Source organism: Xenopus laevis, chromosome 4L (assembly GCF_017654675.1).
Source record: "Xenopus laevis strain J_2021 chromosome 4L, Xenopus_laevis_v10.1, whole genome shotgun sequence".
Taxonomy (NCBI): Eukaryota; Metazoa; Chordata; class Amphibia; order Anura; family Pipidae; genus Xenopus; species Xenopus laevis.
This window is the reverse complement of record NC_054377.1, coordinates 51,378,119-51,399,974: the sequence shown is the minus strand read 5'-3', so window position 1 is coordinate 51,399,974 and position 21,856 is coordinate 51,378,119. Positions and strand designations below refer to the sequence as shown.

Genomic DNA, 21,856 nt, shown 5'->3' with positions numbered 1-21,856 from the left:
AGATGAAGCATCATGAATGCGGATTTGGGAAAATACAGCAAAGAGATCTATTAACATTTTGGCACAAGGAACTTTGTATAAAGTAGTAAGTGGAGATATATGGTCCCTGCTAAACTACATAAATATTATCCGGGTTGCAGCCCGCTTTGCTTTAGAAAATGTGGTGAGAATGGGACAATGTTACATATTTGGTGGCAATGCAGAGAGGCACTGAGATATTGGTCCAGAATATTAAAAGATACAATCACAGGGATTAAAATATGCAAGGAACCATCTCAGGTGCTACTTAAAGGAATTGTTCAGTATAAAAATAAAACCTGGGTAAATAGATAGGCTGTGCAAAATAAAAAATGTTTCTAATACAGTTAGCCAAAACTGTAATCTATAAAGGCTGGAGTGACTGGATGTGTACAACAAAATAGCAGACTTCTTCGTTAAAGTTCGGTTTTACGCTCTGCTACGCATGCACACCTGTGCGAAGAAAGAAGAAGCGAGAAGCTGATCGCTCTGTAGTGCTCACTGGAAGAACCCAGGCCCGGTGCAGATTTCTGCTGATAAAGCACTGGCCCAGGGGTTTCAGGAAGTAGATACAATCACTTGGGGGTGCCTAACTTTTGGCACCCCCAAGTAAATAGAGCATTTCCTTCTCCTTTAAAAATATGTTTCGGCTGGACATGTTGTGTCTGGTCTTATTCACAGCTTAGGTCTTATTTTTTTATTTTGATACATGTATATTATGTGAACTCTATACGGCTGGTTTTAGTAAGTTTCTTGCTTAAAACCCCTTTTGTGCTTGCACACTTTTTACTGATTGTAGAAACTCTCTAACTCCTGTTTGGACCATATGTTGTATATGTGTTTAATTATCTGTTGTAATTCTGTTTTGTTTTATATATTTATATATATATCATGGTATTTATAAAGTGCTGACCCATTCCGAAAGTGGAGTTTACAGTCTAAGAGGTCTCTATCACACTACACTATGGTCAGTTGTATCAGAAACCAGTTAACCTGCCTGTAAGTGTTGGAGGAAGGCAGAGTACTCCTAGAAAATTCCTAGAAAACCCACTGTGAGGATGCCTGGTGGTCTGGGGGGTCCAGGGGGGACGCCCGCTGCATTCCCTTCCGCACATCGGTTCTTCTTCTACGATGCGCTCGGCGTAATCACGCTTGGCACCAAATTCAAATATTTAAAGGTGCCATGCTCTTTTCCTGGGTGAGTTTATGAAGTCTGTTTTGCTGATCCTTGACCCTGTCAGTCCCTGACCTTGTGCAGTTAAAGGAGAATTAAACCATTAAAAAAAAAACCCTACCCCCCACGCCACGTAGGCCCTCCTTCCTCCTCCCCCCCAGCATAGCTGCCCCCTATGGAAATGCCCCTAACTTTATACTTACCCCTCGGCACAGAGTCAGGCATCAGAGTTTTGAGATACCCTGCATTACACCCACCCAGACACAGGGAGGACATACAAGCTCTTTGTGCCCAAGTGGTATTTGTTCTGTTTACTATCATAATGGGCTAATGGGCATTTAGTAAGAAATAGATCTTTTCCGGTTGTGGAGGTGAAATATATATTCTTCTATTTTTCAATTTTTCTGATTTAAAGTTTATTTTGTCCTTAACATTTTTTAATGTCACTGTGCCATTAATGAAACTATAAGTATTTTAAGGGGAATTTTATCATCAGTTGTTATTCTCCAGTTTCCAGCATGTGTCATGGGCTCTGCTTCTAGTGTTTAGGAAAATCTGTCAGATGCTTGAGCTGTTGCTGTAAATCAAAATCATTTAAACCAAACCATAAATAACTTTTTTTGCAAATTAGGTTTCGATTTTGAAGTGATATGATTAGATTAAAGCCATGTTAAATGATACAGCATTGATCCTTGACCTTATAAGCCAATAATGGTGAATTTGGGGCCAGATTCAGTAGACATGTAGCGCATTATGTTACTTGTTGTCATAAATGGTCTAAACCTCATGACTATGTTACCATGGAGAATATTTTATATTTTCCTCATATATTAATATTAATTGTAAGGTTGTATTTTTTGCTTTATTTAATAAATAAATAAAATAATCCCCTGATTAGCCATAGATGATTATGTATATTAAGAGGTAACTTGCTTATGAGACTGGATTTAATTTAATGTAGCCCACCATCCCTATAGTCCAGAACTGCACAGTTGAAGACACCAAAAAAGCCTTTACCTCTGTATGCTGCTATGAGAGTGTTCTAGTGTTCTCACTTTGATATACACTAACACATGTGGGCAAAGTTCTACTCTGCACTTTTTCTACTTTTTGATTTGTATATTATTTTGAAGCAAATTTTGACTCTTCCTAAGTAGCATCTATTGTCCAGAATTCTTGGGACCTGGGGTTTGTCATAAAAGTGAAGTTTTCTGTCATTTAAATCCTCATCAGTTGCTGCTAAAATGTCAGTTAAAAAATGCTGTTAAATAGGATTTTTGCCTCCAATATGGATTCATGCAATAATGGAAATCATTGAAAAAAACTAAATGCTTAAAAGCCACGCTATGGAAGATGGCGATTCTGTAATTAGGTGCTTTCTGGATAACCTTTTTCCAGATAAGGGATCTACTGTACTTGCTTTTTTGCCTTTCTGCTAATCCAGTGAGAATGAACTGTACTGACATTTACCATTAACCGAGAATATGGCAAATGTGCCATTATACACTAAGTGTGGTAAAATACACTTGAGAAAATAAGAGTTACAAAATAAATACAAAATCAGTATGGCCACCTAGGTGTAGTTCTTTGGTTAATTCACTATGTTTAAAGCATGTCCATTGCTTCTCTTGCATTCCCAGACAAGAGGAACAGACCTTGTTCCAGGAAAAATTTCACTAGTGATTTATCTTTCAAAATATTGAAATTTTATAGAAATAAGTTATACAGAGCATATGAGGGAAACAAAATATACTAAATTCAGGTGGCTTAAGACGTGTGCTTCACATTTTAAGTTATAATTATCCTGTTTGGGATAGGGTCATATACAGATGGAGCAGACTATAGAAGTGCATATAGTGTGCACGAGGCATTGTTTACATCAGTAGGATCGAGGGAACGGCTGTGAGAGCCAAAGTATAAATGGACAGTAACATCAAAAAATGAAAGTGTTTTATAAGGAAAGGCAATATAATGTGCTGTTGCCCTGCACTGGTAAATCTGGTGTGTTTGCTTTAGAAAAACAACTATTGTCAGGGTTGGACTGGGGGGCCTGGGGCCCACCGGGACTGCAGTTCAGGGGCCCCAGTATCCCTACAGCGTGCATGCGCAAACGGCGCCCCCTTCGGCGCGCATGTGCACTGGGTGCTGCACTTCATGGAATTTTTTTTTTTAAAGAGCATTGGGTCTGGCCCCTCCGACACTGACTATTGTTTATATAAACAAGCTTCTGTGTAGCCACGGTGACAGCCATTCAAGCACAGGACAAAGAGTAGATAACAGATACGTTTTGAAGAATCCCATTGTATACTTCAGAGCTTATCTGTTTTCTGCTGTGTATCCTGTGCCTTTTCTCCTTTTTCAGCTTTGAATGACTGCCCCATGGCTACACAGCAGTTTGTTTATATAAACTATAGTAGAGTTTCTGAAGCAAACACATCAGTTTTTGAGCACAGCAGTACATTATATTTTCATTACTTTAGGAGACTTATTTTTTTAGTGTTGCTGTTCCTATAAGATTTTCTCCATTAGTGTAGAGATACTAGACAGAAACTATTTTATTGACTGCCACATGAACGGAAATGAGCAGAAGTTGCAAGAAAGGAGACCTAACAAAACTTTAAACACTTTAAAGTTAATGGGCTCCATGCTTTCTATAAAGCAACAAAGACCAAAAGATCCAGATTTTTGACACTCAGACTTGTTTTTATTAACAAAAGACAGCTATGCAGATCTTACACCTCATTGCAGCACACTGACATACAAGTATAGTGTACCTTCCCTGGATAACAACACCAGAATAGTCAAATGGAAACAACAAGGAAACAAGTTGCCAATGTAGGTTATACTTGCTTCCTATACACAAGGTTCCTACCCTGATCACCGCATTCTCCCTTCTAGAACATAATGTGGACCGTGCTTGAATGTCATGGTGTGCACTTAGAAAATGCCTTGTTTGCCCATTTTTTAAAATGCCCTGCCACCGAAATACAACAGAAAATTGCAGGGAGGTGCTACAACATAGATCCCAAATGTAAGAATCTGTGAAGTCATTGCATTGTATTGTATCACTATGCTAAGTTATTATAAGCCTTGGCATGAATTTAGTCATTTGTTTTAATTTCACAATAAAAGTTTATATTAGTTTATATTGTATGAGCTGAGTTAGAGAGTTTCTACAAGCAGTAAAAAGTGTGCAAGCACAAAAGGGGTTTTAAGCAAGCTTACTAAAACCAGCTGTGTAGAATTCAGATAATATATCAATATTAAAAAATTAGACCTAATCTGACATACTGTAAATAAGACCAGACACAATGTGGTACTCACTGGAAGAACCCCAGGCCAGTGCAGTTTTCTTCTGATAGGAGCACCAGCCCTGGGTGTCAGGTAAGTCAATACAATCACTTGGGGGTGCCTAACATTTGGCACCCGCAAGTGCCAAATGACTATTTATTGTTGATTTTCCATACAGCATTTATATTGGTCAACGTTTTGAATTTTTACATACGGCATTCCGATGCTCTCCTACACTGAAGGAAGTGCTTATCTTATGGACAGTTATGCTGTACAGAGATATATTACAGTATATTGTTTCCTTTATATATGTATCACAACAATAAAATAAAATACAGGTATGGGATCCGTTATCCGGAAACCCGTTATCCAGAAAGTTCCGAATTACGGAAAGGCGTCTCCAATAGACTCCATTATAATCAAATAATCAAAAATTTTAAAAATGATTTCCTTTTTCTCTGTAGTAAGAAAACAGTTGCTTTTACTTGATCCCAACTAAAATATAATTAATCCTTATTGTAAGTAAAACCAGCCTATTTATTTAATGTTTACATGATTTCCTAGTAGTCTTAAGGTGTGAAGATCCAAATTACGGAAAGAGCCATTATCCGGAAAGCCCCAGGTGATTCTGGATAATAGGTCCAATAACTGTACTAATGAAAACTGTATACCAATAAAAGTTATCAATTAAACCTTAACTTTGTCTATCTCCATGTCTTTTTTTTGCCTCTTACATTTGGCACCCCCGTCTGTCTTTCCTTCTCCTTTAATAAAGGGATATTCAGCTCAGAAAAGGCATTATTGAAATTATATTTTGGAAAGTAAGGAGCTTTTTCATCTTGCTGCTAGTGATAAAGATTTGTAAAGCAATGTTTTACTTGTAATTGCCTATTGCCTCCTATTTATTTTCCAGGTTGCTTTGTAGTTTGGGTGAGTGGCAAACTGCAGAGCTGCAGACCAAAAAGTTAAAGAACTACAAAAAAAATAGTCTCTGATTACCACAATAATAGCCTTTTTTATGTATTTTAAAACTAAAGTCCCCAAAGTCTTGGGATCAGAGGTAGTTACAACTCCTTACACCAGTGGTGAACCTACATGTGCCAGGCCACAAACCCCCAATATTCCCTCATGTGACACTTTGACAGGAGTAGCAAAAATCTCTCCCTTGTACCAAACTGGATATTCTGCTTTCTTAGGGGGTTACTTATAAAAGTCCGATTTTATTTCAACATTTTCTGCTACAAACTCGGATCAAATCGGCTCAAGTCAAGTTTTTTTTTTTTGTTTTTTTTTTAAATCTCTTTTTATTGAATTTTTCACATAAAAATTATGTAGAATAAAAAGGAGGGGGGACAGAATGAAAGAAAGGGGAGAAGATAGGAATCACAAAGAAACATTTCTTTACAAACGTTGCCGGCATATTAGCACTTGTATAAAAAAGGCTCATCCAAAAAAACTGCTAACACTTGTTCATAGATATCAATAAAGCAGTAAACAGTAAATCGATAATCTTGGAAATGCGTTTTAACTGCTGGAAAAGGATTTTGTAATCCTCTAGTGGGATGATTGCTTGTAGTAGTCTGTCTCTTTGAATGTGATGCTCAGTTTTTTTTGTTTATTTATCTATAATTACATTTTCCCGAAAATTTGCTTTGCGGGAAAAAAAATCTGATTCTCAAGTTTTTTTCGGATTTTTCACCCGAAAACACAGATCTCTTATGATTTTTTGCCTGAAAACTCCAGAAACTTCGGCGTATTGCACGAAACCCAGCGCACAACAGAAAATTATTGGGACTTCTCTCTTGGGTCTGAGATGCCGGGTTTTTTAATTCGGACTTTTCCATCCTCGATTTTATAAAAATAAATTGAGTCACAGACTAAAATACTGTCAACATAACACTAGGGGCCCTATTTATTAAATGACAATAGAAGCTAAAATCACTTGAATGCTAACGTTTAAGGCACCCTCCAGTTATTAAAATTACTAAGCAAACACAACTTTAAAAACACGGTGTGGCCATTTTACTTGTATCTGACAAATTGGCATCCCAGTTTTGCTTGTGTTATGCTTTTAGCTGTATAAAAATGCATAAATACAATTTCCTGCAGGGTTCTTGTTATTATATAGACTATTGAGGACTGGTGTGGCTCTAGATTTTGCATTCTGCCCTTTTCTTTTCCTGTGCTGCATTGCATGTTATCTGGCAACCTGCTGTGGCAGGGAAGGGGTTAAAGATCACAGGCTTATAAATATGCGTGACTGCCAGATTTTACAGTTTTGGGCATAAGATTAAACTGGTTTCTCACCTTTGAGTTCACTTTTATTATGATTTATTGAGACAATTTGCAATTAGTTTTCATTTTTTATTAATTGTGTTTTTTGAGCTATTTAACTTTTTATTCAACAGCTCTCCAGTTTGTAGTTTCAGAAATCTGGATGCTAGGGTCCAAATTACCCTAGCAACCATGCACTGATTTGAATAAGAGACTGGAATATGAATAGGAAAGGGCCTGAATAGAAAGAGGAGTAATAAAAAATAGCAATAACAATACATTTGTAGCCTTAGAGAGCATTTGTTTTTTAGATGGTGCCAGTGGCCCCCATTTGAAAGCTGGAAAGAGTCAGAAGAAGGCAGCAAATAATTTAAAAAATAAATAATGAAGACCAATTGAAGATGTTGCCCATGGCAACCAATCAGCAAATTGATTTAAACAGTCACCTACAAGTTTGAAAACAAAAACAACAATTTGGTTGCTATGGACAACATCGCCGGAAATATTAAACTCAAATGTCCCTAAAAGTTAACTTAAAGGTGAACCACCCCAATAACTTGAATAGCGCAACTGGAATAGCACAAAGGCTGTCAGTGTTATATCACATGTAAGTAGATGCACTCTGTTTTTGTGCCTGAAGATATTCAGATTAGGGATGCACTGAATCCACTATTTTGGGTTCAGCCGAACCCCCGAATCCTTTGCGAAAGATTCCTGAATCCTGATTTGCATATGCAAATTAGGGGTGGGAAGGGGAAAACATTTTTACTTCCTTGTTTTGTGACAAAAAGTCAGCGATTTTCCCTAACTGCACTCTAATTAGGATTTGGTTCAGCCAGGCAGAAGGATTTGGCCAAATCCGAATCTTGCTGAAAAAGACCCAATACCAAACCCAATCCTGGATGCGGTGCATCCATAATTCAGTTTGATTATTATTTGATTTCTAGGAGAGCATACCTCCCAACATTTTGGAAGTAAAGAGAGGGACAAAAAAAATTTTCCGCACGTAGCGCAGCAAATTTTTGTACCACACCCCTTTCTGTGGCCACACCCCCTAATTACCATGTTCGGTTTACAAAATTTGGCAGGTTATGAAAGTTTCAAAATATTTCTCCTTTTCTAAACTGTGTTTTTGTGTCTCAAAATTGTTACAAAGTATCTTATTTGCACCTGTTAGCTGTTCTGGGCTCTCTGCTAAAAGCCAATTAAGTGAGAAACTTTGTTTCTTTTCCTGGCTGTTCAGTGCAGAGAAAAGAGGGACTTTCCAGTACAAATGAGGGACTGCGGGTTGAGCTGTCAAAAGAGGGACTGTCCCTCCGAAAAAGGGACAATTGGGAGGTATGAAAAAGTATAACAAGTTGCTTTATAGTTAAGGGTAGAGTTTGAGGACAGCAGCAGCATTGTCACTGAGCTGGCAGCACACGCCCGCCTTTCATGTAGTTCTTTTGTGAAGGAAAGTTCGATGGCAATCCATCTGGCATCAGGCCCGAATTTGTGGAGAGGCCACCAAGGCCCGGGCCTAGGGCGGCAGGATTTTAGGGGGACGGCATGCTGCACAAACCCACCCACATTCGTTCAGAAACACTGGGGAAGCGCAGGAGATACAATAGTTTTTGAAATATCCTGTAGGCTAATCCCCATTACTCTGGTCCTGATGATGAAAATTTGATTGAATAAAAGGGAGGGGGACAGGGCGACGAACGACAGCGAGCCTGCAATGTAAATCCGGCCCTGTCTGCCATTTTATGGTCGGAGACAGTGAAATTCATTCTTGTATTAGCATTTTCCCCCGGAAGCGCTAAACTAGTTGGTGCGCCATATATTTAGCATGTGTCATCTCTGTGCCGTGAGAATGCGCTTGAGGAAATCGGACGCTAGAGGGCGCGCGTGTCGTGCATTGGTCACGGGGTGAATGTATTTTTCCTTTACAAAGTGAGAGAAAAGTAAACAGCACATGGGGCAAGGGACAGATGAACGTGTTTGACTGAGCAGCCCCGTGGGTCTGACATTGGTATATCTGTGGATAGAGAGCTCTATCACTGAGGGCCACCGCTCTGACATGGGACATTGGAACTGTTCGGCAGGGTAGGGGGGTCTCGGGTCTGGCATGTGTTAGACTGGCAGTGAGCTCCAGACTAAATGCACAATGTTTGGCGTTCAGTTGGGTTATGAGAACGATGCGGGATGTTACAGGTGCCCCATAACCCCGTGCCCATAAGGCAAGTGCATTTTGGCAGCAAGGGGAGCTAATGGCAAGTGGCGAGTCCGATAGCGCAGGAGCAGCCCATTGCCCAGCCGTGCCCCTCTCCTCGCTGAGCTGTGGGTGTGTTTGGGAGGAAGCAGGGAACTGGCGTGGGTAAAGCATACAGTAAGGGAGGGGGCAGGACACAGAGAAGTCAGAGCAGCCTGGGGGAGCAGGAACAGTGTATTGGGGAGCAGCTAACGGGGGAGTGTTTGTGGAGCAAAGTGAAAGCTCCGTCATCCTGTGCGCGCCGCCCCACTTGACGAAGTTTGTCCCAGCAGTGTCGGACAGGAGGGAGGTGCGGGGCTGAGCTGGATGTGCCCTCCTCAACTGAGTCCGACTCACTCACTACTCATCAATGAGAGCCGCGCTCCTCCGGCCCTAAGGGTTATGCCTGCTGCAACACGTGACTGGATAGTAGCGCTCCTCCATGCCCTGACTCTGCACTGAAGAGCTAAAGCGGGATGGAACTGCAAGTCCTGTGCGGAGTCCTCTTTTGGCTCCTTCTGCCCGGCTCCCTCTTGGCAGGTGAGTACATACGGACACACGGGCTAATAATGACTAGTGGACTAAACTAGTGCTGGCGTGTACTTTCTCTTTTATTCATATAAACCCGCGGCCCTCCAGCTGCCAGTTATCTGCAACATCCATCGGCTGACAGAGGACAGACTAAAGCCTGACAGCAGGGGTTCTGGGAGTTGTAATTAAAATGCATTTGGAGGGCTACAGTTGGGTATCAGGAATCCAGAGTGACAGTGACACTTGTGGCTCATTCATTTAATGTGACTTTACTTAGTGTGCTGGGTCCTGGCAGCTCCTGCATTCAGCCCCTGCATTCAGCTCTTGCCTTCAGCCCCTGCAATCAGCCCCTGCCTTCAGCCCCTGCCTTCAGCCCCTGCCTGCAGCCCCTGCATTCAGCCCCTGTGTTCCCTTTCCTTTCTTTGCAAACCTGCAGCTTTCCCTTTCCTGTGTGGAAAATCTTACTCCATGGAAACCCATTTTATATCCCCAGTGCTGGGAGTGAATCTCAAACTGTGCAGAGCAGTGGGTGTAGTGGTTTTTGGATGCCTCCTGCCATTTAACTGTAACTGCTCTCGCTGTGCCTTCCGGATCACAGGGAGTCAGTGATTATAATAGCTTACAGATTGTGTCACAATGCCTTTAAATGAATCTAAAAGAATTCAAATGGCTGCAACCAAATAAATATGATCAGGGTGCTGAGAAATAAACCCCCTTGTACTTCTGTGAGCTAATCCGACCTGACACAGGAGTCACTGTAAATCCGACCTGACACAGGAGTCACTGTAAATCCGACCTGACACAGGAGTCACTGTAAATCCGACCTGACACAGGAGTCAGTGTAAATCTGAATCCAACTTGCTCAGATCCTTTTACAGGCGTTCCCTCGTGTCTTTGGAAGTAAAATGCGATGTGAACTGGTGGTGCCTAATGGGCGCTGCTCAGAAACAATTGTGGTGACGTTTCTGAGCAGCGGCAGTCTGTCACTGCCAGGTTGTATCACAGGCGTTGCTCTTCTCTTGCTTTTAAATGAAAAGTGGGGATAGTTGAGTAAGGGTGTTTTGCAAACATCAATTAAAATGCTATTCCTTGGTACATCTGTGACTGTTAATAGAAGGATAAAGTGCCAATGTTTAACTGGAGAGTGTTCATTCCTAGCTTACTGTTTTTGGAGTTACAGTAACCCCTCACCAAATGTTTAGGGAATGGTTAGGCACCACCATATAATTCACAGTTGTGGTGTATATGGATAGCAGATTGTCTACCCTGATTGTAGACAATAGACAATAAAATGTAGTTGTTACATGTTTTGTTGTGGCAAGATATTGGCTGCTGAGCTGGACAGACTGGACAGACTGACCCAGTTGGAAGATATTTTCAATACATTTCCTCTGTGTCAAAGTACCATCCAAAATGGAAAGTTTACCTTTCGTGTCTGCTTTTAGGACTTATAGGGGCCCATTTGCTAACATTCGTAATTTTCTCTTTGTACAGAATAATTTTTTTTGGGGTTTTTTTTTTGATTACTCTAAATCACAAAAAATATGTGATTTATTAACCATCCAAACCGCTAAAAACTCTAATACAAAAGTTTGCCAATGTGTACAGTGTACAGTAATGATGTGCAGGCCGACCCGAAACCCGCGGGTTGTGCAGGTTCGAGCCGACTCCCGAACAAAACCTTCAGGTTGCGGGCAGGTGCAGGTTGAGCTCTTCTCCTGCTCTCCCTGCCCGCATCCTAGTACTGCCGGCTTCTGGCGCCGGAATTTATAGACTTCCCCCTGCCCCCGCCTCTTTTATGACGTCACGTTGGGGCAGGGCCGCGGGTCCATAAAAAGAGGGAAGGATCTGGTGCGGTTTGGGAGAGGGCGGGTTAGGGTCTGGTGCGGGTCGAGAAATTCTCGACCCGCACATCACTAGTGTACAGTCCTGGGAAACATTTCTTGGCAGATTTATTTATTAATTGATCGATTTGACAAATGAACCCACTGTAGATCATTAGAAGAACTGGGTTTATGGGTTGGTTAAATAGTTTTGTTCTGTCATTATGCTTAATGTAAAGTTAATCCACAGAATAATGGCAGATTGGTAACAGTCTATGACCAGGGTTGCCTGCCTTGGATCCCTAATGAATCCATGATAGGATTCCCAAATAAAGAGGGAGACTAAAGTGGGAGGTGTTCAGTTACAGCACCCCTCTGCTTAAGACTTGTTTCTTAAAGGGGCTGTTCAACTTTAAATTCACTTTTAGTATGATTTAGAGAGTGATATTCTGAGACAATTTGCAATTTGGGTTCATTTTGTTATTATTTGTGGTTTTTGAGTTATTTAGCTTTTCATGCAGCAGCTCTTCAGTTTGCAATTACAGCAATCTGGTTGCTAGGGTCCAAATTACCCTAGCATAGACTATGATTAAAACGACAAAACGCGTCAGGTGTTATGGGTCAGTGACCTGTTGGAATAAATCACCTATTTATCTTTATGCCGCCTTTCATCTTTTCACCCCTTTTAAGACCTTATTTGCCCTTGATGCTGCTGACTGCCATTGCTTGCTACAGCCAACCTGTGAAGATTAGGTGACCAGCTCACCTAAACCCCCCCCCCCCAAAATAGGGTACACGTTTCAACATGTGAGATTGTGATGGTGGTTGCATAGATCTCTCCCCCAGAGAACTTTGGGATGTGTCACAATGAATGTATCAATGTGCATGCAAAGGCTTGAATTGTACTTTTAATAAATGAAATAACAATAATTGCCTTCAGGGTGACTGAACTCAGTCAGTGAATCACATCTTGGCAGCAGCACACTGACCTAACACTGTAGTACTAAATGTATGTCATCTCTCATAGCTATTCCTTAACTGTTTGATTTGTTAACCTTTAACCCCTCTCCTGCAGTGTAAGGTTCTACATGAACAATATATAGCTGCACACTCATTAAGCATAGTTGAGGAATGTATTTGGGAAAAATGTGGCGTAAGGAAAATGAGTGTGGCTCATAAAGTTTCTCTCATTACGGCATGAATTGAAGTGAGTTGTAGATGTAAGCTGTTTGCTGTAACTGAAACCATTATATTGCATAGATATGTTCAGCCTTGTGGCCTTCTACACACAGCTGTTGTATTAAAGCAAAAGGTTTAAGTTATATGGAAGACACAGTTTGCTCTATCCTGAAATTAAATAATGCATTAAAAGATGTAAATATGAACCTTTGTGAATAGCTTGTTCATAAATGAGCACTTATGAGTCTTTGTTGAAATGCAAAGAATTATCAAGTCAGTTTGGCATTCTGTGTTTTATAAAACTTGCTTCGCATGTTCAGAGATTATGTTGCAATTGCTAATGTTGTTATAAATTACAATGGTGCCCTTATCTGAATTACAGGAAGACAATCTCCCATAGAATCCTTCTTAAAAAAAAATGATTTCCTTTTTCTCTGTAATAAAACAATATCTTGTACTTGAGCTTGACTAAGCTGCATAAATCCATATTGGTGGCACAACAATCCTTTTGTTTATTTAACGTTTAAATTCTTTTTAGCAGACTTAAAGGGATTCTGTCATGATTTTTATGGTATAATTTTTTATTAATAAAGTACATTATGTACATTGCAAGTAATTCATTCTATCATTTAAAATTGTTGTTCTTGAACCAATACATGTATTTAACTGTAATATTGGTATATAGGCAGCCATGTCAGGTCATTTTGTCTGCTCCTGTGCTTTCTGAAAGCGACAGCACTTCACAATGGAACTGCTTTCAGATAAGTTATTGATTCTAACTACTCAATGTAACTGAAGGAGTCGTGACTTGGGTTAGCCAGACCTGGAGTTTTACTATTGAGTGCTGTTCTCATTTATATCGCTAGGTAGAGCATGTGAGCATTTTTAGCAATGCAGGTGTCAGGGAGCTGTTGTCTGGTTACCTACCCATTGTTCTGCTGATGGGTTGCTGGGGGGAGGGAGGGGGTGATATCACTCCAACTTGCAGTGCAGCAGTAAAGATTGACTGAAGTTTATCAGAACACAAGTCACATGACTGGGGGCACCTGGGAAACTAACATGTCTAGCCCCATGTCAGATTTCAACATATATATTTTCATATATTTTATAAAAAAGTCTGTTTGCTATTTTGAAAAAAACTAATTTCAATGCAGGATTCTGCATTGTAAAAAAGATTCTTTCCATGACAGTATTCATTTAGGGTATAGTGATTCCTTAACTTTAGGTTAGTGTCCTGTAGCAAGTCAATTACCTTTGGGTAAGCTGCAGGTTACTGGTAGGACTTTTGGATATGTGTATAAATGTGGGTTGTGTGTCGGGTTGAGTGTCAGGTTGCAGGTTTGTGGGTCACTTGTCTGGTTGCGGATTTTACTCCTTTACTCTTTTTTTAAAAATATTATTCTGTCCCTACCCACTTCTGATGATGTTACTTTAGTTTTCTGCAACAGCTGTTAAATGGTGGAAAGCAAGTCGCCGATTGGGTTGTGGATAAGGCAGTTGCGGGTCAGGTAGTGGGTCCATGCGGGTTAAAATGTGGGTTGTGGATCCAAATCTGCTCTGGGTTTCAAAAATTGGACCAGCGTAGAACTCGGCCTTGGGTCCCAAGCATTCAGGATAATAGATCCTATACGCGTACTGCATTTCAAAAACAAAAGCACAAAACAGGCACGTTGGATACAATTGAAATTGTTTAAATTTTTTTTACGTTCCCCATCTGCATGGCAGTCAAAGCAGATGGAAAAAGAACACGTGCAGGAGACCATTACACCCCAACACAAAGGAGATAATGTTTTAATCTAAATAATATTCATAATATATGCCCTTCCAGTTTTATGTAAAGGGAGCTTTACATAAACATTTTTCTTTTTGTGTAATGAAAGCAAAAGTAATTCTAAACAACAATGTTGAAAAAGTGTAATTGTTAGTAAAAGTAATTACAGTTGAAAGCAGTACAGGTTTGGGACCTGTTAGCCAGAATGCTCGGGACCTGGGGCTTTCCAGATAACTGATCTTTCCGTAATTTAGATCTTTATACCCTAGAAAATCATTTAAACATCAAATAAACCCAATAGGCTGGTTTTGCTTCCAATAAGGATTAATTATATCTTTGTTTCGATCAAGTACAAGCAACTGTTTTATTTTTACAGCGAAAAAGGAAATTGTTTTGAAAAATGTGGATTATTTGGATAAAATGGAGTCTATGGGGGATGGGCATCCCGTAATTTGGAGGTTTGTGGATAGCAGATTTCCGATATCAGATCCTATACCTGTATCTGTAAATCCATTTCAGTTTTCTAGTTCAAACTGCAACCATTCAGGAGTCTGTTTTCCTGTAGGTCTGTTACTTAGCTCTGCTACATTGTTTCAGCAGTCAGAACCAGGAAGGCAGTACATAAATTAATAAAAATCTAATTGATAAAATGTTTCAGTGATAATAAAGTACAGTATATCGCAAAGTTGCTTAGAATGATGTTTTCTTTCATTAGAGAAGCTTTTAATTTTGGGTTCACATACCTTGGGATCTCTGTTTTTCTTTCTTTGGTTATACTATGTGGTTACTAAAAGATGATTTCTTGTGTACATCAATTTATTGAACTCATTTATGCCCTATCACATATTGCAGCCCCATCTGAACTATGATTGCTAAAACTGGAACACTTAACTGCAAAATATTGCTCTACTGATGAATTTAGATGTGTACACATACATTGAACATTATTGGTTTGATATTTTATGGATGGACATTTGTATGCATTGTCACATGCATCTGTTATGTTAAGTGGTAAAAAAACTGTTATTGAATAGAGGATGGGCCTCTATTTGGTAGTTTATTTACCACTTCTTATAAAATCCTATAATTGTGATTCACCTGATGGGTGCTTGTGTTTAACTACAGATATTACTACTTTTAGCACCCCATGTGTATGTGTAAATTTGTGTAGATAGATAGATAGATATAATTTAAACAATATTTTGGATATATTGCTGCAGAATTCGAAATTGTGGAAAATATGTATTTAGTTCTGGTTTAGAAGCCATCTACTGTTCAATATGTAGAGTGCATTGTGATACCTCTTTAAATGCATACTTTGCACCGTTCATATACATTCTATTATGTCACTTTAGCTACGAAATTGTTTTGCTTGGCGAACATTATTTATACAGGGATTGTGTAGTACCGGGTAGTGTGAAAAAAACATTGTGGTAAAAAGTAGGTTTTTTTCCCCCAGAGATTTTATAAATACTGCATTATGTTACAGGCAATTTTATCAAACTTGTTTTTGCAAAAAGTATATATTTTTAGCTTTCTAAGAAACCGACTCATTTTTTTTTTTTTTGCTGCATTCTTTTAATGTTAGAGTTCCTCTAGGGATCTTTGTAAAATAACACTACTGTTTTTGACAGCTGTAGAGGAAATTCTGCTTTGTTTTACAGCTTCATATACATTAGCTTAATGATAAATGGAGCCTGAGATATAATTTCATAAAGTGCAAATATGTTAGTGAATGGGTATTCGGGACAGAATGTGACATTTGTTTCAGTGGCCAATTTTATTTCCTTTGATGGGCGTTCAAAATCTAGATAACCGTATCTTTAGCAAATACATTAAATAGCGTTACTTACATTTCTTACCAAAGTTTATTCAACAAGCTGTTGAGACCACCTTTTTCAGTCATAACATCAAGTGAATGGGCACATTTCTACACAGAAACACAAATGGTAGTACAAGAGGTTATATGCCTACCTTTCAAAAGTGTGACTAATTAGTACAGCTATAATAATGATGTAAATGGGGTTAAGTAGACTCCTGCTTGGCGGCTTGTATTAGCGAGACTTCAAAGACTAAGTAAGACTAGCATGTTTACAGTAGTGACATGCCTAGGGCTAAAGTGTTCTTGTATAAAACATTTTTTTCATAAACAAGTGACTTCATAAAAAAGACTTTCTACAAGGTTGGCACAATCGGATGGGGATAATAAAACAATGAGCTTCGTTATGGTGGTGTCGGTGGACAGATGTTTACAGAAAGTCCAGGTTGTGTAGTAAACCTCTGATTCTTCATAGAGGTTCTTTGTGTTAGTAAAGAACAGAAAACAACTGATACAGATGTAGAAACCAAGACGTAAAGGGAAAGAAGAAAATGTAAGGGGAGAGCAGGCGTTATTCTTACTTAGCCCTAAATGTGGTCCAATATTGTTAAAGGAGAAGTTTATTGTGTTTGTATGCATTTTTTTTTTATAAATTATGCTTCTAATGTTATGCAGTGTTTCTCCAGGAGTGTCTGCCTCTCCACGTTTATATTGTTGGTGGCAGATTAGAACTCTAGCCATGAATGTGGAGGTGCTTTTAATGCACTGGCTAGATAGATGCAGTGTTGTTTGGTCTGTAAGGAAACCCCCTGTGATATGGGGCAAGGTATGAAGATGAGAAATTACACTAACTTCCAGCAGCAGAGGGAATGCTGCCTAAGAAAAGAAAAGCTTGATTCCTTTTTGCCTCATCTTTTTTCCATAGAGCTGACAAGGGTTTCACTGAAAAATGCATGACTCCTCCAAACATTTGCTAGACACCTTTGTGCTGTTCACAAACCACACTTGTTCTTCCCAAGGCTCAGTAAGTGAGAACCTGGAATGCTGGGGGGGCGGGGGGGGGGGCTAGTAGGCAACCAGGGCTCAATCAGTTTGAAATGTTAATGTCCACACCAGCAACCTTTTTGCAAAGCTAGTAGATAATTAGTCATTTGGCCAATAAGTGTGCTTACAGGCACAGGTCTGGCAAGTGTGATTTTTTTTTTTTCTGTGACATCCAACATCTGTATAAACACAAAAGGTTCAGTAACTTGCCAATAAAAGCAGCAGGCATTGCATTCAACACTCCTCAGTTTGGGTACATTCACTATTGTGCAACATCATTTCATAAAGGTGTTATGTAATTTTTTTTGTTTGCAGGCCCTCCAAGTCCTAGATTTAACAAAAAGTTTCTAAACAATAAAATAATGAAAAACTGCCTCCACGCTTATAAGGCTAGAGGAGTGGTTCTCTTCTGTGATGGGGGTAGATTTCATATTTATTCAGTTTACAAGGGGCCTGTTGATTTTGTATTTTTTTTTATCTTTTTTTTTAGTGACATACTTAGGCCTTTTCTTTTTTTTCCAATTAACTTTTTAACTTTATTTCTGTGCATGAAGACATAATTAAATTAACTGTGTATTAGTAGTGGACAATAACTAGTGTTTGCTTTGTACAGTATGCCTTAATTAGAAAAAAATGGAGTCGTTTTCATAAGCACTTCTGCCATTAACAAGTGAGTGCTGGGATATTTTAGCTGTATGGGATTTGTATGATTTTTTTCTAGTTTCAAATGTACAAGGATGGGTGTATTTTAAAATTTCCAAAGAGATGAGTGATGCCTGATTCAGCCATGTGAGTCACGCTGCGTAGCAGAGCGGAAGCTGAGTTATATGCTACAGTTAGCTAATCCGTGTATCATGTGCATATCATTTATGCACGGACATTATCCTATGTATATTCATTCACACAGTAGCACACAATCAGGTAAGAGCTGTCCAAGTGCTACAGACAGCTTATTAAAGGGATTCTGTCATGATTTTTAAGGTGTAATTTTTGCATCTAAATTACACTGTTGACACTGCAAGCAATTCACTCTAAAATGTAAAATTTAATTCCTGAGCCAACAAGTGTATATTTTTTAGTTGTAATATTAGTGTGTAGGCAGACATCTCAGGTCATTTTGCTTGGTCATGTGCATGGGTGTCCGCAGAAAATTTTCCAGGGTGGGGCAAGGAGGCATCTGTGGGCGGGCCTGTGAGATAGGTGGGTGTGTCACTGCCATCAAGGGGTGGAGCTATGCCACGGCGATCAGCCGATCGCCGGGTCAATCAAGGGAATCCTGCACAGTTTCCCTAATTTGACCCGGGCAACCCTTCAAAATACCGGTTGTCTGACAAGTGGCAACCCTAGTTCACACAAAGATGGCAAAGTGGCAAGTTCATGTATAAATACCCCCAGAACTCACAAACAGATGGCACAGGGGCAAGTTCATGTATAAATACCCCCAGAACTCACAAACAGATGGCACAGGGGCAAGTACATGTATAAATACCCCCAGAACTCACAAACAGATGGCACAGGGGCACGTACATGTATAAATACCCCCAGAACTCACAAACAGATGGCACAGGGGCAAGTACATGTATAAATACCCCCAGAACTCACAAACAGATGGCACAGGGGCAAGTACATGCATAAATACCCCCAGAACTCACAAACAGATGGCACAGGGGCACGTACATGTATAAATACCCCCAGAACTCACAAACAGATGGCACAGGGGCAAGTACATGTATAAATACCCCCAGAACTCACAAACAGATGGCACAGGGGCAAGTACATGTATAAATACCCCCAGAACTCACAAACAGATGGCACAGGGGCAAGTACATGTATAAATACCCCCAGAACTCACAAACAGATGGCACAGGGGCAAGTACATGTATAAATACCCCCAGAACTCACAAACAGGTGGCACAGGGGCACGTACATGTATAAATACCCCCAGAACTCACAAACAGATAGCACAGGGGCAAGTACATGCATAAATACCCCATGTAGCCACATGTTCTTTTTTTACAATTCATTCTGCTGGGTACCTACATAATCTAGATGACAGTCCCAGACCCAACACCACAGTAATAAAAGCCACACAAACATGGGAGATAAAACAAACACTAAAAACCCACTGGTTACCAGGGACCCCCATACAAGTTAAAAAAACAATTGGTGGTTAGGATAGGGGCCCCCCATAAAAGTTAAAAAAAAAACTTCATTGGTGGACAGATAGAGACTGTAGAAAGAGAGGGACTCACAGAGAGAGTCAGAGTGCAGAGAGAAGCAGAGTGCAGTGAGACAGAGTGCAGAGAACAACAGAGTGCAGAGAGAGAAAAAGACAGAGTAGAGAGAGAGAGAGAGACAGTGCAGAGAGAGACAGAGTGCAGTGAAAGAGAGAGTGTAGTGAGAGAGGCAGAGTGCAGAGAGAGACAGAGACTCACAGAGAGAGACAGAGTGCAGTGAGAGAAAGAAAGAGTGCAGCGAGAGAGAGACAGAGGGACAGAGAGAGAGAGGCAGAGAGAGAAACAAAGACTCAGAGAGAGAGAGGGGTAGAGAGAGACAGAGTGCAGGCTAAAGAGATTCCTGAGAAGCACAGTGACTGCTGGCTTCCCCTTCTTACCACATCAGTTCCTGTACTTCCGTCTTCTCATCAGTGATGTCCACGCTCGTAAGGGGGGCTGGCTAATCCCCCTTTGAGCCTAAATCCTGCCTGGCCCAAAACTTTCTTCCTTGTTCCCCCCTGATGGCAGGCAGGCAGGCCTGCACACAGCACAGCATGAGAACGGAGACGAGTGGAAGGGGCGGAGCCACAGTGGGAGCTGGGACGGAGGAGCGGTCCTAGAGCCCACAGTTTGAAATGAACATTATAGATCAGGAGCGGCCCACATTACAAAAATACAGAGCGGCCCCTAGGGCAAATGCCCGAATAAACAGATGGTCAGTCTGCTGGTCCCAGGGGGGGGCACTGACCCCTCTTGCCCCCCTCTGTGGACGCCCATGGTCATGTGCTTTCAGTTAGTGCTGCACTATGGAACTGCTTGACAAGGGGACTCCTCAATTGACCCTTCGCCTTCAGCTATCCTATTGAACCCCATGGTTACATACCGTAATGAGACACCAGGAGTCAGAAACAGCATTTATTCACACCCCAGCCTCACCCCAAGGCAATATTCAAAGCCAGAATTGCATAAGAGATCGCTACTATGCTCTGCCGCTCCTCACTTGAGATCAGCACTATGTCATTCTATCCACCACTGAGTATTATGGTGGCCATACACGGGCAGATAAAGCTGCCGATATCGGTCGTTTGGACCGATTTGACAGCTTATCTGCCCGTGTATGGGGGCTTCCGACGGGTCTTTCCGATCGATATCTGGCCACAATATCGATCGGGAAGGTTGGATTTTTACCCGACCGACCCGTCGGAGCCGCTTGGCGCATCGTAATTCGATCGTTCGGCCATACGGCTGAACGCTCGAATTACCCCCGATATAGCCACGCAGTTTAGTGGCATATCAGGGAAAGATCCGCTCGTTTGGCGACATCGCGTCTATGGCCACCTTTAGGCTGCCTCTACCTACAGAGAGGATGGCCCCAAACTCTGCTACGAGTAGGAGCTGCATCTCCCACCATGAGAGAGGTTCAGCAGCCCTGCTGTCGGTCCAGAATCTGCAGTGTGTAGATGATAGGAAATCCAAGCAGGCTGTCACCTAGCACAAGCAGTAGTAGTGTCGGTATCAATCAACCCACTGTGCAGTCACAGGAGAGAACCTCCTTTTCCCCTCTTCTAAATTTACCTGTGCAGTACTCTGGCAAGGTCCTACCACTGCTGTGACAAATAAAACTTAAACTACATTATCATATATCCACTGTTTTGATCCAGAGGAAGGCAAAAAATCCAGCCTGAAGCCACTGCCAATTATTCCTCAAGAGGGAAAAAAAATTCCTTCCAGACCCCAATGGCGATCGCAAACATTCCCTGGATCAAGCATTTGACATTCATTAAAATTGACTAATAACATGCAAACTCTCTCATGTTTATACTGTATAACTATATAGAAACCACAATATAACAATACAGGCAGGAATACATCCACATTTGCTTATTAATAGATAATATGACAACATAAACAGAAACTCCTGACATTTCACAAAATATGCAAAAAAAGGGGAGGGTGGGTGGGATTTTTGTACCTGTCTTTCCCCGCCACCAGCCTGGCATTTCCCTGCCTTAACTCATTCCTTCTCACCCACTCACAGCTACATCTGATTTTGCCAGTCTTTTAAACCATTATAATTTGGCTGCTGTTCATTCAGATCTCTTGTCATGCAGCCCCTTGCGTTTATAGCTCCACTGTTTTCCTTTCTGACAGGCTACTCTATGGAACTGTTGGAGTGGGACATGGATTTTTACTATTGAGTGCTGTTCTTATATCTATCAGGGAGCTATCTGGTTACCTTACCATTGTTTTGATGGTCTGGGTGAGAAGGGAGGGGGTGATATCACCCCAACTTGTAGTGCTCTTCATTTGCATCTTAAGCGATTGGTAACTAGGGTCCAAATTACCCTAGCATCCGTGCATTGTTTTGAATAAGAGACTGGAAAATGAATAGGAGAGGGCCTGAATAGAAGGATCAGTAATAAAAAGTAACAATACATTTGTAGCCTTACAGAGCATTTGTTTTTAGAAGGGAGTCCACGAAGCCC

General features: G+C 40.7%; 1 protein-coding gene across 4 annotated transcripts in view; it reads left to right on the top strand.

Annotated features, from left to right (window-relative positions):
- The first annotated feature begins 8,672 nt into the window (after nucleotides 1–8,672).
- The window catches only part of piezo1.L (piezo-type mechanosensitive ion channel component 1 L homeolog), a 96,490-nt gene continuing 83,306 nt past the window's right edge, over nucleotides 8,673–21,856 (top strand). For 3 of the 4 annotated variants that reach the window (XM_018241506.2, XM_018241505.2, XM_018241503.2), the window contains exon 1: nucleotides 8,674–9,527. In XM_018241506.2, coding sequence (XP_018096995.1) covers nucleotides 9,464–9,527 — 64 coding nt within the window. In that variant the 5' untranslated portion in view covers nucleotides 8,674–9,463. Of the gene's footprint in view, nucleotides 9,528–21,856 lie in introns of all 4 variants that reach the window. The other variant, XM_018241504.2, reaches the window with a different exon arrangement.